The 17,006-nt window shown below is 43.5% G+C and overlaps 1 protein-coding gene across 1 annotated transcript in view; it reads left to right on the top strand.

Moving 5' to 3' along the window:
• The first annotated feature begins 2,267 nt into the window (after positions 1–2,267).
• BRF1 (BRF1 RNA polymerase III transcription initiation factor subunit) overlaps positions 2,268–17,006 on the top strand; it is a 173,219-nt gene continuing 158,480 nt past the window's right edge. The window contains exons 1-2 of the mRNA XM_059474805.1: positions 2,268–2,477; positions 16,080–16,160. Coding sequence (XP_059330788.1) covers positions 2,291–2,477; positions 16,080–16,160 — 268 coding nt within the window. The 5' untranslated portion in view covers positions 2,268–2,290. The remainder of the gene's footprint in view (positions 2,478–16,079; positions 16,161–17,006) is intronic.

Genomic DNA, 17,006 nt, shown 5'->3' with positions numbered 1-17,006 from the left:
TTAAAGAAGTGAAAAATTACTTCTATTTTGGCTGGTAAAAACAGTCTTATAGAAATGTTTGAAATATTTAAGGGTATTGTATATGAAAGTTTTCATGAGTGGGAGGCAAAGACTGAAGTCTCCTGGACTGGGAACCCATTTTATTTCATCATCATTAGCCTCAACTTATAAGAAGATAAAAATTAGAACAGGCATCCTTCTTCAGTACGGCATTAAATGAGATTCTTTGGACAGCAGCTGTATCTTAGGCTTTCACAAGGGCCCTCTGCTGCTCACACTCAAAGTGAAACACTCTGAACTTGTTTGAGATTTAAAAAAAAAGTCTTGCAACACTTAATTGAAGCACCAGCTTCAATTTTCAAAGGGATGTAAAACCTGAGTCCTCATGGGAAAGGACTACATTAGTCTCTACCTAAATGAGGTAAAAAGAAACTTTTAAATGGAAAGGTATTTCAAAACTGCTCACTGCAGGATTTCTTGTGTTCATGCTGGCCTTTGTCAGAGGCAATCAGGGATTGCTTATCAGGAATATAATTTTCTCCTGATATTATCTACACAGTGTATAATTTTGTGAGGTCATGCTTGGCTACTGTGGCACTCATTACCTCATCATCAGCAGGAGGAACTTCAGGAAGGAAATAACCTCCAGAAGCAGAAGGAATTTGGAGATACCTAACATTCTTATTTTAAAAAATACACCTCTGTGAATAGAATAAAAAGAAAGACCAACTGTGTACATAGTGGTACAATCTCATTATGATATTGCTATTTTTCTTTTCTAAAGCTCAGAACCTTAAGATTTTTAGGCAAATGACATAATTGGAGGCCTATAAAACGCTCAGCTTTCTGGATGGAAAGATATTGCTTTAGTGTGTGTCTCAGTGTGCCTCTAAATGAACAAGTCATTTTGTACCAGGTACAAATGGAGTTCATGGAGGTCCTGATTCTGATCCCTGGCTGCATCTGAATCATTCAGTAGAAGACAAATACTGACAGTATTGAATTTTACAAGGTGAAAATTTCTGCTTCTGCATTAATTGTTAATTAACTCTGCATTTCAAAAGCCGACAGATGGAAGTCTATACAAACATCCAGCTACAGCAGCTATTCTGCTCAGCTTCCTCCCCATCTGTGTTATGCTGCTGATTTGCTACATGTGGGCTGAGTGCTAAAGTGAGCAGTAACTTGGATGGAAGCTGAGTTCTTTGATTCAGCGATTCTGTGAATCATTGAGGACATCGACCCCTTGGAGCAAGTCCAGAGGAGGCCACCAAGACAATTAGAGGGATGGAGCACCTCTCCTACGTGGAAAGCCTGGGAGAATGGGGATTGTTCAGCCTGGAAAAGAGAAGGCTTCGGGGTGATCTAATTGTGGCCTTACAGTACAGGACCCTACAAGAAAGATGGAGAGAGACTAAAAGGGCATGTACTTTCAGGACAAGGGGGAATGGATTCTAAGTGAGATGCAGTAGGTTTAGATTAAATACAAGCAAAAAATCCTTTACTGTGGCCATGCTGAGGCCCTGGCACAGATAGCCCAGAACATCTGTGGCTGCTCCATCCCTGGGAGTGTTCAAGGCCAGGCTGGATGGGGCTCTGAGCAAGCTGGGATAGTGCAAAGTGTCCTTGTCCAAGACAGAGGGATTTGAACTTGATGATCTCTAAGGTCCCTTCCAACCCAAACCATTCTTTAATTCTAAAATAATACACGAGTTCCAAAACACCACACTTCAACTTTATGCTGCCTTTGTCAGGCAGGGCTCAAAGCGCTGTAATGGAACAAATTCATTAGGCCTCAACAACTTTCATCTCAGCATTACAGAACGATTGACTAGATTTAATATATGAATTTGATTGATGAATTTTATTAATGAATTTGATTGATGCCCAGAGGATGCTGAGGCCCTGGCACAGGTTGCCCAGAGAAGCTGCGGATGCCGCATCCCTGGGAGTGTTCAGGGCCAGGCTGGATGGGGCTCTGAGCAGCCTGGCCCGGCGGAAGGCATCCCTGCCCGCGGCAGAGGGCTGGAACCAGGAGCGGGGGGCGAGCAGGAGCCGATTCCCGAGGGACGGGCACCCCGCGGGCCGTGAGGGAGGAGCGCTGCGGAGGGGCGGGAGCGGCGGGAGGAGAGGGAGCGGCGGGCGAAGCCTCGCGAGAGCGGGCGGGGTGGCGGCGGCTGCCGCGCTCCTCCCCGTGCCGGTGCCGGCGAGCGAGGCCTGCGCGGGCCCGTGCCGGGCGGTGCCGAGCGGCGGGAGCGGCGGCCGGGCCCGTCCCGGGGCGGCGGGCAGGATGCCGGGCGGGCGGGTGTGCGGCGCCTGCGGGTGCGCGGAGATCGAGGTGGACGCGGCGCGCGGGGACGCGGTGTGCACGGGCTGCGGCTCCGTGCTGGAGGACAACATCATCGTGTCCGAGGTGCAGTTCGTGGAGAACAGCGGCGGCGGCTCCTCCGCCGTGGGGCAGTTCGTGTCGCTGGACGGTGAGTGCGGCCGGGCCGGGGCAGGGCGGGGCGGGGGCCCGGGGGCACAGGGAGCGGCGTGTGGGGAATAGCGGGCGGTGTACGGAGAGAGGGTGCTGCGAGGATGGGGCACATGGCAGGAGGGAAAGGGCGCTGGAGGAGGTGTGGACAGGGACAGGGCGAAGGGGTTTCAATGTGGGATCAGGGATAGAGCACAAGGATGAGCGACCCAGCGGAAAAGGACCTGGGGGTGCTGATCGACAGCGGGGGAACGTGAGCCCGAGGCGTGCCCAGGTGGGTGGGAAGGGCAGCGGCATCCTGGCCTCTGTCAGGGATAGTGTGGCCAGCAGGACCGGGGCAGTGATCGCACCCCTGTGCTGGGCACTGCTGAGACCGCGCTCTGAGTGCTGTGCCCAGCTCTGAGCCCCTCGGTTCGGGAAGGACATTGAGGGGCTGGACACCATCCAGGGAAGGGCAGCGGAGCTGGGGAAGGGTCTGGAGCACAAATCTGCGGCTGTTTAGCCTGGAGAAGGGGAGGCTCAGGGGCACATTGCCACTCCACAGCTCCTTGACAGGAGGGTGGAACCAGGTAGGGGTCGGGCTCTACTCCCAGGGAATAAGTGACAGGACGAGGGGACAGTCTTCTGCACCAGGGGAGGTTTAGGGTGGACATAAGAAAGAATTTCTTCGTGGAAAGGGTGATTAGACATTGGAATGGACTGGCCAGGGCAGCAGTGGAGTCGCGGTCCCTGGAGGTGTGTAAGGAAAGGCTGGCTGTGGCACTCAGTGCCATGGTCTGGGTGACAAGGTGCCGGTCAGTCATAGGGTGCACTCAGCGATCTTAAAGGTCTTTTCCAACCTCATTGATTGTGAGATTCTGTGAGTTCAGGGGCATGGGAGTGAGGGAACAGTGGGCAGTGTGGGGAAAGGGATGGGGAGATGCTCTGCCAGAGGGTGGAGTTATGGGGATGCTACAGGGGAGTGAGGACCATGTACAGGGGAGATAAGGGCACTGTGCTGGGAGATAAGAAGGACAGTGTATAGGGAAAAGGGTGCTGTGAGGACAGACTGTGGAAAGCCATGTGGTGCAGAGATGGGATATGGATGGTGCGTGTGGGAACTGGGGCTGCACAGAGTGGGAATGGGAGAGACAATTCATGGGGAGAAGGAGAGCATGCTGTGCAGGGTGAGAGAGAAATGGGGTGGGGGAGGCTGGGAGGAATGGGAGAAAAGAGCTGTGCAGGATGAGAGAGATGCTCTGAGTGTGATGGAGTACATGTGTGAGGGACTGGGGCAGGTGTGTGAGAAAGTTTGGGGCTCTGTGGAAGGGTTGGGTGCACAGGAAATGGGGAGGTAGATGAAATTATTTGGGATAGAGGACAGGAAAGGTTGGGTTGGGTATTTAATTGAGAGAGGGAACAGTAGGGGCACAAGGAGGAGAAACAGGCTGGACATGAAAGGTCAAGAGTCTCTTGCCAGTAGAGCTGGGGTGATGGTGTGAATGCTCTGGAGGATAAAACATGGAAAAAAGGCCACATCAAGAAGACAACAGTGTTTAGAAAGGGAGAGAAGGAAAATGGATGTGGGGAGGATGTAGTGTTTGAAAGGGGAGAGATGGAAAATCTGTATGGGGAGTGTGTATAAGGAGAAAGAAACATAAGCAAAAGCATGGGAAAGAGCTTAGCAGTGAAACAGGTGGCTCTGATGGATTGTATAGCTGTGGGGAAGAAAGGAATTTTTTCTGTGGTGGAGAATGCAGCTCTGCAAATTGGAGTTTGGGAGTTTACTGTAGGCTAGGAGTTGTCTGATGCCATTCCTGTCTTCCAGCTCAGGGTGCTGGCATTACTTTTTTTACAGCTTATAAGCAGCTCTTGCATCCTTCACTTTTTCCTGTTTTGATGTGGAGATTACATTTTTAAGGGCTTGTTCTGCTTTTTCCCTCCCACCCAAAATTATGCAGGACAGATGGCATGCAAGCTAGAGCTCATTTTGGAATGCCTTTATCCTTAAAAAATAAATCTAAGGAAAAGAAAAAAATGCACCATACTGAGGCTTTTTAATGGATGAATTGCACAGTACTTAATAAAATTTCTTTAAGGTATACCTTTCTTTTCTGTGTAAGTCTTGAGATGTGATTGTAAGTCTTGAGTCTGTGATTTTGTGAGTGCAGGCCCTGTTTCACCCCAGAAATATTTTAAGGAAATTAGGATATGGATGACTTATGCTGGTACAGTTCTTTACATTCCAAAACAGATGCTTCTGTTGTGATTTTTTTTTTCCCCTCAACATAAACTGAGTGATGCTAGCTAATCTGAAAAGATATATTTGTGCTGCAATAACAGTGTCTTCATCATGCGTGCTTGTCTATTAATGTGTTTATGACTGATTAAAATTCCTCTGGAATGGGGAGAAAAGTAATTTACTGTGTAAGAAGGACTTTGCATCTCCCCAAAGGGTGGCGAATTTACAAAGGAATGTAAATTTCTTTCAAGTCAGAAACCATTTACATTCTGAAAGCAACATTTTCTGGTAAGTACACCTTTCAGTGACTTTTGATCATATTAGTAAATTTCCACTAAAATCGAATGAAATGCAATTGGTCAGAGGCTCCTTGGACTGTGGTGTGATGATCTCAGAGAGTGTTACTGTGTGCAGCATTTGCAGTGTCAGAGGTGCCTGGGGTGCTGGTTTTGAGTCCCTGGCTCATGGTTGGTAGGGCTGGGTGCCTTGGAGAATGTTACTGGAGGTTTGCAAAGTATGAGGGATGTCAGGTTCTTTATTGCAGGGCTGGGAATTGAACTGGGCTTTTGATATTTGTGGAGTTCAGAGCTACTAAAAACATTCCTCAAGATCCACAGCAGCTTCTATTGGTGTGTTATTACATGTTGAATACAGATGCATTTATTAATCATTTATTTTCACCTTCATCATAAAAAAGCAAAAGGGAGCGGAAAACCCTGAGACACTGATTTTTTTCTTTTTTACATATAGAAAATATGTATACATATTTACATATATTTACAAAATACATATAGAAAAACCTTTTATTCTGCCAAGCTACATGTTAAGATTTCAAAATCTTGAATTTCTTTACTGGAGTGAGTCCTCCACTTCTCTATATTAATATGAAATGTCCAAGTCCTCGCTAGTAAGTAATGTAGAATCCCTATAAAGCATTGGAAATCCCTTCTTTTATCCTCTCAGGGTTGGAGGAAGGTGTGAGATCATAGTTAAGTTTTCTCTGGCAGGATTTACATTGATCTAATTATGTGCCTGTTGTAGGAAGCCTCAACACTGATGCCTTCCAAAGAGAAGTTTGGTGTAGCCAGTGTTTTCCAGTGCAGATGTGTGAGTCCTTTGGAAAGTTCCTTTCCATTTTTTTGATGTTTTAGCAGCTGAGATTTTGGTGTGCTGAGAAAGCCTGGGCTTGTGCTTGGCTGTGAATGAGGGGGTTTGCTTTGCTCTCCATGAAGTCTTGGGAAAATGCAGCATAGTTAAGTGTGTTGGACAAGAGGGTAGGATCACAGAATCATTTAGCTTGTAGGAGAAGATTTTTTTAGGGTTTTTTTAGGCTTTTAAGATTATCAAGTTCAACTGTTAACCCAGCCCTGCCAAGTCCATCACTGAGCCATGTTCCTGAGTGCCCCATCTACGTGCACAGGATGAGCCAAGAAGGTAGAAGTAGTGAAGGACAAAAAATATCTGTTCTGCACAGGTAAATATAGGGTAACAGTGCTTTTTGACAAAGTGGCTTGCCTTGAAGATCCTTTGGAGCTTTCTGAGGAAGTTGGTAAGTAGGAAAGCAGGTGGTTGGATTTTCAAGGGAAGGTCAGCAAGTTCTTTCACCAGAAGCTTTTTTGGTAAGTGGACAAAGCAGAAAGTGGATTTTCAAAGGAAAGTCGGCAGGATCCTTCACCAGAAGCTTTTATAGAATCTGAGCTGTCATTGATAAGGAAAAGTCTTTACAGAGCAGAGTAGCTCTTCAAATGATAGGAAATATACTCTAGAGAGTAGAGAAGCAGGTGCCAGTGAAATTCCATAGAATCTGGACTGATGATCTGGATAACAGGTGACTGGTGAGTTAATGGGGTTTGTGAGCAATACTGAATTATTTGGGGTAGTAAAGACTGCAGAAGGACCTGTTGCTTTTAGTGGATGGCTGGTAGGATAGCAGATGGGATGCAGAGTTGCTGTGAGAGTTAGCATTGTTCCTTTCTTCCACATGTGGGATGGTTTCTTCTTCTGCATCCAGACTGGCTAGGGTAACATTGGAAGGAAACCCCTAGGTCATAATGGATAGCTTTATAAAAACAAATTGCTCAATGTTCATTCATGGTACAAGAACCTGGCTGGGGAGGGGAGCGTTAGAAGCTAAAAGAGCACATGCACCATGTCTGTACACTGTTACATATCCACAGCATTACCTGCAGCTGAAGTGCTGTGTGCAGTTCTAGTGGGTCTCTCTTTTCTTTCCCCCTCCCCAAGAAAACCTCTAATAGAGCTAGAAAAGATACAGAGAGGAAGATGGAGTGATTAAGAGGAGAGCTTCCTGAAGAGCTTCTCAGTTATGCTGACTGAATAGACTCAGCCTCTTCAGACTGGAAAAGAGATGATTGAATGGGGCCATAGTAGAGATTTGTAAATGCAGTAAAATAACACAGCAAGGATGAGCAGCTGCTCAGGGTCACATAATGCAAAAGCTGGGGAATGCTAAGAAATCAAGCAGCTAACTGATTGCAAAGGTAGGGGGTAGGAGGTTCAGAAGCATTAGGAGGTTTTGTCTGGTTGGTTTTGGTCTTTACAGAAACCCCCATGTGAATCTGAAGTTGTGGATATTAAAAGTTTACATGAGCTTAAGATGATTGGGCAGACAGAATAAAAATGTGTCATGGCCATTGATAAAATGCATAATTTCTGGTTCAGGAAATCCTTGAGCCACAGATCTCTAGGCAGTGGGAGATTTTATGAGAGCCATCACAACAAACTTTCCTCCTGTGTTTTGTGCTGCCCTTGCAGGCATGTATATTGATGGGCTTTCTCATTCAGAGGTAGGATACTGGACTAGTCTTTCAGTCTCATTGGGCACAGGTGTTGTTTTGAGACTTCACAGGAAGATCATGTTCTTTGAGCTTTACAGAGCTAATCCCACCATTCCTTTCAATGCTGTCTGTCTCAAACACTGGCAAGTCAGCTCTTCTTGCAAGGTACCTGTCACTCCCTAGGTTGTGAGCTGGGAAGTTATTTCACTAGTAAGGGAATAATCCCTTCTAGAAGGGGCTGCTGTGTATTGTTGTGTTGATCTTTTGAGAGAAGAGCCCTCTGAAAGCTTTGATATGCCCCATACTGGTCTAGTGATCTGTAATTCTTAATTCTGTTGTGAGTGGTCACAGTCAGGAAAGAATCCAGCCTCAACACTCCACCCTAGCTATGTTACTGTCTTGAAGCTTCTGAAGGCTGCCTTGAAATTTGGTTTGTGAACCTGACTAATTTGACCCTGGATAAGTCAGGAATTAGTGGAGATGGGTTATCATGCCTGTTTTAGCTCCAAGGAACTCTGCTGATTGCACGGAAAGTGTTTGAGGCATGTACTTTTCCTAGCTGAGTCTAGTTTTGAACAATAACTATTCACTTTATAATTGATAACCAGTTCAGGCTAGCCAAATAGATTGTTTGCTCTGATTTCTCAACTTAAATTTGGAGAGCTTTTGAATCCTGCTAATTGAAATGAATGTGTCTTGCTTTTTATTTTTCTTCATACCCAAGTTCTTAACAGCCTATCAGTTACTACATTTGAACACATCCCAGCAGGAAGTGCAGCAATACAGGGTCTGAGAGTGAGCTACATTTCTGCCTCTCCATTATGCTATAATTGCATCCTGGAGGATGAAGTTACACTGAGCCCTTTGCCAGTTTGCACTGGTTTGATGGCTGCTGCTTTTGTAGAAAGGCAAGTTAAGAGTTGTGTGCCATGTCTGGAGTTCTCTGGTTGCTCTTTCACTGTGTCTGGGTGGGAGTCCCCTGTCCTGTGGTAATTGTTGGGAGGAACTGTTTTCACAAGTTTTTTTTTTTAAGCTGACAGGAGAAAAACTGAAGCTGAAGAGAGTGAGAGAAAGCTGAGCATGGAGCAAACCTGACAGCCCAGGTCTCTCTTCAGGTTTTTGTTTAAAGAAGCTGAGAAAGGTGAAGGCTGGGACTTCTGACATTAATCAAAGGAGAAGAAAAGTCCCACCTTGGAAGGTTGATGTGCAGGCAGCATAGCAGCAAGCTGGAAGATGTAACTGAGAAATACAGCACAAAGAAACGATGCTGCAAGGTGTACTGAGCTTGTGATCCTCAAGCATGCTGTCTGGGGAAGCTCAGCTTCTTTTCTTCCAGAAATTCCCCTAAAAAGCTTGGCAGTAAGTTGAGAAAAGCAGATCTGATAAGCATCTTGGTCACAACCCAGGTACTTCTGGTTCCTGCTGTTCCTGACCAGCTTCTCCCTGGGGTTGCCCCAAGGCTGCCCACGGCCCAGGAGCCCATCCCTGCCCCAGGGACTGCACAGCAGGGCCAGTCTCCAGCTCCCCTCTGCCTTGCCCGGCCCACCCATGGACCCTGAAGAGCCATGCCCACGTGCTGTGTGGCCTCAGCCCATCCTTGTGGCCCTGTTTGGACATTCTGGGGCTGTGTCTGACCTTGTTCCCCTTGCTGGGCCTGACCCTGACTCCCCTGTGCAGCCTGATGTCCTGCCTGGCCTCAGCCCATCCCTGGACCCATGGAGGTGCCTGATGCCCTCAGCTCTGCCTGTCCCTGCCCTGCTGTAAAATTCAGTCACATCCCTAGAACAAATTTAAATAAGAATTATTAATAAATCTTTTAACTTAGTGACTAAGCCTGGAGGTTTTAGAGCAGTAACAAATACAGAAACAGGATTCTGCAGTGGGCACTGACAGCATCAGTTCTGCAGCACTGAGTCAGGCTCTGGCTCTGGTACAGCAAACATGCATTAAGGCTCTGCATCTCCAAATGTACATGAGCTTGCACTAATTTGAGGCTGGTGGGAGGTTATCTTCTTGCTTTTCCTCATAAAGGGACAGGGAAGTTGTGAACTGGTAATTCTTAACACACCAACAAGTGTTGTTAAAGTTTTTGGTGTAGGAGGTTCTACAACATTGGTAAGTAGCCTGGTTCAAAATTTAGAACATCAAGAAGAGTTTATTTCTGCTATTACAGTTTTTTTTTTTTTTTTTACAAGTGAATTATAATTAAGTTACTACAGAGACCCATTAGCACAGCCACAAATCTTGAATGTGTACTCTCACTCTTCAGTGTCCCATGACAGATTTAATGTATCTTTGGCTCTTCAGTAAAGCTGTGGTATGCTCAGTGTTTTAGGTATACCTGTGGAACCTTACTGAAGTACTTTCTCTACTATTTTATCCTTAAAATCTTTGTTTTACATCGAGGCATGTGAGCTACATTGACCTTGCATGCAGAACTTGACAAGAGTTTGCCATGATCTAAATATTTGTCTTTTGAGAATTGTGGACATAAAAAGTTATGGTCAGCAAACTGGAAAGAAGAGAGGGACTGACTACACAGAGAAAAAAACTTATGTAAAATTTAAGCTGAGCTTATTAGTCATTCATCTTCTCTACCGTTTTGTCCTGTAGAACTTTTTAAGATTATCAATTACTGTCACAGTGATTGCTAGTGAGACAGTTGGGAAAGGGGATGAACTCTATATTTGTGTAGGATTCTGTGCTTTTGTCTACTTGGTTCCTATGTACAATAAAGGATTCTTGTGTATTTTCAAACATTAAAAAAGTGAAAGGAGTAAGGGTTTTGTTTTTAATTTGTAGTTGTTAATCAGTTTCCCTGTAGCGTATTAATAGACCAAGTCCTGACATTAAATATTTTTTACGGTGCAGCCTCAGATAGTCCTGACCTGGGCTCTGCCAATAATACACATGCTAAACTTGAAATGAAAACATTTGGTACTGAAAAGTTAAAATAATATTAATACCAACAAGTTTCCTTATATTTGTGGCCCAGATTTTTAGAGATGACACTAATTCGTGGTTAATTTTAAGTTATGCAGAGTGATCATGATGTCAGTTGCAATACAGAGAAAGGAAATATAAGTAAGCTGGATTTGCAAACCCTTTGATGGAAATCCTGAAGAGTATTTACCTGATTTACCCTGTGCCAGATTACAAAACTAATTCATAATCATGCTGTGTTGGGAAGGAAGAGGGGAAACTTTCATCTAAAATAATCATCTGCTGTATGTTTTAGTGAGAGGAATGAAATGAATTTTGCTTCTCTCCCCGAATCCTCCAGGTGGCAATCGTGCACCAGAGTTAATATGAAGCTTTTTCTGGCTTTGAGTCTTTTCCACGCTGGGATGGCAGCAACAGAGGGTGCTGCTGTCAGCTGTGGCAGTGCAGAGTAGTGCACATAACTTGGATGCAGACTGATTTCATAGACACTTGGGCAGTCCTAAGTTGGGTTTTGGTGGATGCAACTATATTTATCTCTACAGCTGGTAGGTAGGAAAGTAAGCTATGATGGAATAGATTTAAAGTTTGTCTATGTAAGTTTATGTGGCAGTGCTGTTTCAGCAGGCTCTGGTGCCTGCAGACCTGTTCACTTCCCTGGAAAAATGAGAAAAGAATTCTTTCAGTTACAAACTTAAGAACTTGAATCACAAAATTTTGCTTTTATTGGTATGATTTGTAATGGGAGGTTTACTTACTCTCCCTTTTACTTTTATGGTCTAACTTCAGTAGGAAGCTCATTAATTTTTTTATATTAGATTACTTTGTCTTCCCCAATTATGAAACCATTGGTGTGATATAGTCTGCATTCTTTACCAGACTTTACCAGATTTTATGCTGGATCTGTAAATACATATATTTGAAATAGAAGGTTTGCCTCTACCATGGCCTGAAGGAAGGACTGGTGGCTTTTGGGTTTAATTTTACAGGAAAGGATTTTGGTAGGATTGGTCCTGTCAGACAGCAAGTGCACTTCAGTTCAGGTTACAAGCAGCTTCATTCCCTGTCTTCACTTGCTCATTTATGTAGAGGAAGCAAAATCTGTAATACTGGGACTGAATCTGTTTCTCCTCCAGGTGCTGAATCTGAAACTCATCATGTCCCTGACATGACAGAAAAGTGCCCTTTAAGCTGCAGATGCCCAAGTGGCTGCTCTTTCCCTCCACTGTGTGGAGTGATAAGTGCTGTTCCTGTTTTTTGTTGCTGTTCAGGATTACCCCAGACTTCAAGCTTTGCTTGCAGCTTTTACAGATTGAGGAGCAGTTTTATGGAGAAGCAGAGTGATGTGACTTTGGTAGGGAGTTGGTGCAGCAAAACTGAAGCTGCTGAGGTGCTTGTGCTGTGAGCAGCAGTGGGAGTGGCTGCTTTTGGCTGATGGAGGGATAGTCACTGTAGAACCATGTAATTGTTTAGTTGGAAAAAACCTTTAAGATTTTAGAGTTCAGATGTTAACCCAGCTGTGACAAGTAGTTTAACACTCAAATGATGTAGGGTTATGGTCTGTGTGAGCTTAGACTGAGTACCATCAAATTTCCAGACATTATCTCCTGCATCTTCAGTTCTGTTGTGTTAGGGCAGTGTAGCCCACTGAGAGGACCACACAAAAACTGGAGTAGCTGTGTTTCTGAGCTGCCTAACACATCTCTCCACACCTTCTGTTGTCCAAAATTTCATGTAAATGTCCAAAGCAAACTTAGAAAGGAAGTTTCAGTTATGTGAAGCTGCAAATCTGAGTGAGTTTCTAAAAGAAATCATAGAGTCATAGAATATCCTGTGTTGGAAGGGGACCCACAAGGATCCTGCACAGGATGCCCTAAGAATCACAGCAAATGTCTGAGAGCATTGTCCAAATGCCCCTTAAATTCTGCCACTCTTGGTGCTGTGCCCACTTCCCTAGGGAGCCTGTTCCAGTTCCCAACCATCCTCTGGGTGAAAACCTTTTACCTAAAAGCCTACCTAAACCTCCCTGTCCCCTTTCCCTTCATGCCATTCCCTCAGGTCTTGGGACAGGTCACCAGGGGGAACAGCTCAGTGTGTGTCCCTCCTGTCCCCTGGAGGAGGTTGTACGTGCAGTGAGCTCTCCCCTCAGTCTCCTCCAGGCTGAACAGACCAAGAGCCCTCAGCTGCTGCTCGTGTGGCCTTCACTGTCTTCATGGCCCTCCTTTGGACACTCTCATGGCTTTTTAACCTTGTGGTGCCCAAAACTGCCCCCAGGACTGGGGGTGAGGCTGCCCCAGTGCAGAGCAGAGTGGGACAGTCCTGACCCTCACCTGGCTGGTGATGCTGGGACACAGCTATCCCAGATGCTGTGCCTGATGTCCCCAGGACACAGCTGGCCCTCCTCAGCAGGTGGCATGAGTAGATGGCAATGGGCCTTGGAGCAATTCACCACCTCCTGAAGGAGGGCATTTGAGTTGCCTTAGGGAAATGGTAGTGTTAATGTTGAAGTTTTGGCAGGCAGTACTTGAAGACACCAAATACTTCTCAGATATATTTTTGTATGTCTTGAAAGCTGAATGTGAAAAACCAAAAGCCTGCTTAATTCACTTTTGAAGTTGTGGGGGAAGAATGGAAAAGGTCAAGAAATGTAAAAATTGCAGTTAAGCTGGGATGTTAATTTGGTTGTGCCTAGCAATTGCTGTTCCTTTCCTTTGTACTTTTTAAATTGCTAGCTTTGTAGGGATTTTTGTCTTTAAATGAATTTGATGATTTCAGTTTTCTTTTTTTAAGAGTTTATCTTTTTATTACCCAGCTGAACAGTTATGATAATGAGTTTGGTTTGCATTTTGCTTGTAAGATTAAAGCTGATGGTGAGACTACATAGTCAATGGCAGCATTAGTTTGCAGTTCTGAGAGTGTAAGTGCTCAACAGACTAGTTCTCTGTCAGTTTTCAAAGACAAATGCTAAGTAGAGATGTTCAGCCTTTCCAGTTAACTTGCTGAAAAATGGGTACATCAATTCTGATAGCAGAATCTGTCTTTCAGAGAGCTCTGCTGGTATCTGCTGCAGTCTCTATAGCTTGGAAAGAAATTACTTTATGTATGATGTTATAGCTTGATGGCTAATGAAAAAGAGTCTTAAAGAACAAATAATTGAAATCTCAACTTAATTCCATTTTGTTTATATTATTTTGGATTTTAACTCCTGAGTAAGTTAAATTATTTAGTTATTAGTATTGTTTATCACCACTGTAAGATTGTTTTGTGCAAGCTTTTTAGTAGTAACAGGGAAGCATTTTAAAGTGCTGTCTTATCAATGATAGTCCAAAGCAGTTCAGTATTTTGGTATATTCAAGGATAGAGGGGACTGGGAAGTGGATGGAGCTTTTGTGTACAGAACCAAAAGTGCCTTTGACCCAAGTCCTGGGTGATCCCCTTGCCTCCAGCCTGCTGCTCCTGCTCCTGCCTTGTGGGTGGTGTCCTCCTCCCATGCACTGATGCTCGAGTGTGCTGCAAATCAGACTAGTGAGGAAGCTTGTAGTAAAGCAAACCTTAAAACAACAACAAAAAAAAAAAGAAAATGGGAGGTGGAATTTCTGTTTAGATTTTCTACTGAAGAGAAAGAATGTAAAACTACTGCCATCATTGATATATTTTCTGTCAGGTAAACCATTCTCATTAAATGTACACAAAAAATGTTATGCCTTCTTTTGTGGCATGGTAACCTCTCTGGTTTGCTCCATTGGTTTGTTTTCAAGTGTTTGTGGAAATACAAGGCTGTACCTGTAAGAATGGCAAGGAGACATTGCTGTCTCTGGTAGTCAAACACAGAGTTGGGAGAGTCACCTCTGTACCCAGTGAGCTGATCACTATTAAATGTTTTTCTCTTTTTATTAGGATTATTATTAGATTAAGATCACTTAATCTGTGGGGCATCTAGGTGAGAGCTTGTTACGTGAGGGACAACACAAACTCACTGAGTGTCTTGGACAAACAATGTGTTTTATTGTTCAAATCTTCTTTTTACAGGGCATTTGAATTTCCCAGGCTCAGAGCTGGGATCTCTCTCTGCCCAGATCTCTGGCCAGTGGTGTCTGTGCCCCTAGGCTTGAACAGGGTTGGCTGAGGGTCCCTGTATAGGTTGGAATCCAGCCTATCTGGGGACCGTTTATCTCTTTGTCTGGAAAGAACCAGGCTAGCAAATTGGATTTGTGTTATATCTAGATTTACCTTGTCCAGCTGCAGTGTGACAGCACTGCCACAAGAGCTGATTGTTGTTTGTTAAAGGATCTGTTAACAAAGTGAAGTTGGTTTCTGTTGTGGATAGCACTGGAAACCTAATTTAAAAGTTATATGGAAAAATAAGCTTTGAGGGCTGATAGTAATTCTGCAGGAATATTAGCTTATTAGCTTTTCTGGGTTTTGGTTTTGTTTTGTTTGTTTTTCTCAGTATTGATGGCAACTGAGAGGAGACTAGAGCTTAAAATGTCGAGTAAGAATGAACAATTTAGGTCAGAGTTTCTCATCAGTTGTACCTGCCATGGAAATACCTCATTCAGCTGTGTACCAGAAATGCCCTGAACTGCTTTAAAGAGCAACTTCATTGCCCTCTCTGTGTCTATCCCAAAGCCTTTCTAGTTTGTTCTGAAGAGCCAGTCTGAGAGGAGGAAACAACCACAATAACCTGAGGAAAAGCTGTAGGCATCATAGACAACAAGATGGCTTTTTCCCCTATCCTGAAGACTTGAATTAAGTAGAACTCCAAATTGAACTAACAAATTGCTTGTTTTCAATCCTGTGCAATTTAGCTTTTTGGTTTCACTTGCTGTTAAGCTGATAGATTCAGATATCCTGCTTGAGGTATCCTGATTGTTTAAAAAAAAAAACCCTTCCTGCTTTAGTGGGAGACTATTTTTGTCCTTGGTAGTTTAATTCCCTGTTCTGCAAGATTGGTTTGCATGAATATCTCCACTGACTCCCAGCAATCTCTGCATTCAGGCTGCTTAGCATTGGCATGGATGGCCAAACCAGCCTCTAGTTTATTCTGATTTAAAGCTCAGACTTCTTTTAAGTCTCCAACCTTTCAGGGTGTGAAAGTAGCAGTTCCAGACTTGCAGTTTTTGTAGCCTGAGTGTTGCTGTGTTTACCTAATGACAAACTGAAGTTACTTTAAAATAAGTGTTATGTCTCTAGTAGCCAACACAATCATTTTTGAATGCTAAACATGTTTTATATTCTGTAAAGCCAATAATTACCTATTAGAATTCTGTAAATTCTTCATTGAATATTCTTCAGACAAAAATACTAACTAAGCAATTTTTCCTCCGTTATTTTGAGAAATGGTTTACAGTCCTGATTTTCATGTTCTGCTTAAAATAGACATTAGGAGATTTTTTGTAGTTTCTTTGGAACTGAGATTGGGAGGGCTTATGGAGCCATGTAATTCTTATGGTATCTCAAGAAAGAAATAATTTGCACAGTATTGGTACTTGATGTCTTAAGTACTTTTAGATCTTCTTAATGTAGTTTGGCATGTTGTAGATGATACAGATACTGACTATATTGGCAAAATAAGTTTTATTTTAGTATTGTAATTAAGTTATTCTCTTTGACATGTCTGGTGTTTGTTTTTTTTTTCCCTTAGGTGCAGGGAAAACACCGACTTTAGGAGGAGGATTCCACGCCAACCTGGGAAAGGAGTCACGAGCAAAAACTCTACAGAATGGTACTAGCAAATTTTAGTCTTGCTGATATGAATTATTTTTATTAATATGGTTGAAACAATTAATTTTTAGTTTTGAATGTGACCTCAAAACCTTGGCAGGCCCCTCATTATTCAGTGGACAAGTCTGCTTAGTGCTGATTTTTCACTGTGCTCTCATTTGGCTGCTGCACCTGATTTATGAGTTCATGCAGCTGACTGACAAAGGGTAATGGCACCTGACAATATTACTGTGGTTTAAAAGGGCTTTTTCAAGGTTGACATGCCCAGTGCACCTTTTTATTATCTGTTAAACCTATTGTGGCTTTTTATTTAGTCCATTTTCAGGGTTCTTGGAACACTTTATTCATGTTTATTTAAAAGTATAATTCTTCAAATATTTTTGGTCTTAAGCAATGCAAGTGTGGGATAATGCATATAAGTAATCATGTGCTTAATATGGGATCATTGAATAGAGAGAGGAAAAATGGAAAAAAGGTTTTAGCATACAGATGACATTGAAATAAATATTCTTATTACATGCTTTACATTTAGTTGAGATCTCCATATTCTACACTCTTTAAAGAGGGTGAATAAATCCAGCTTTTATTCCTGGAGCAGAATGGTCTTGCAGTTTGCTGTTGCTCATATCAAGGGACAGGAGTTGTCATTTTTTGGTTAATTAATACTCCTGTCTCATGACTCCCGGAGATGACAGCTGATGGACTGTCATAGCAAAGTCTCAGAAGCTGACATGTAATTAACTATGGATGTAAATGGCTTTTATGATAAGGTACTCATTTGGGGTAGATATTTTAGAGAAAGGTATTTTCCTAAATTAGTCTTGCATTTGCAACTCAACACAGAAAA

This window comes from Ammospiza nelsoni, chromosome 6, assembly GCF_027579445.1.
Source record: "Ammospiza nelsoni isolate bAmmNel1 chromosome 6, bAmmNel1.pri, whole genome shotgun sequence".
NCBI lineage: Eukaryota > Metazoa > Chordata > Aves > Passeriformes > Passerellidae > Ammospiza > Ammospiza nelsoni.
The sequence above is the reverse complement of the archived record's forward strand: the minus strand, read 5'-3'. Positions and strand labels throughout refer to the sequence as shown.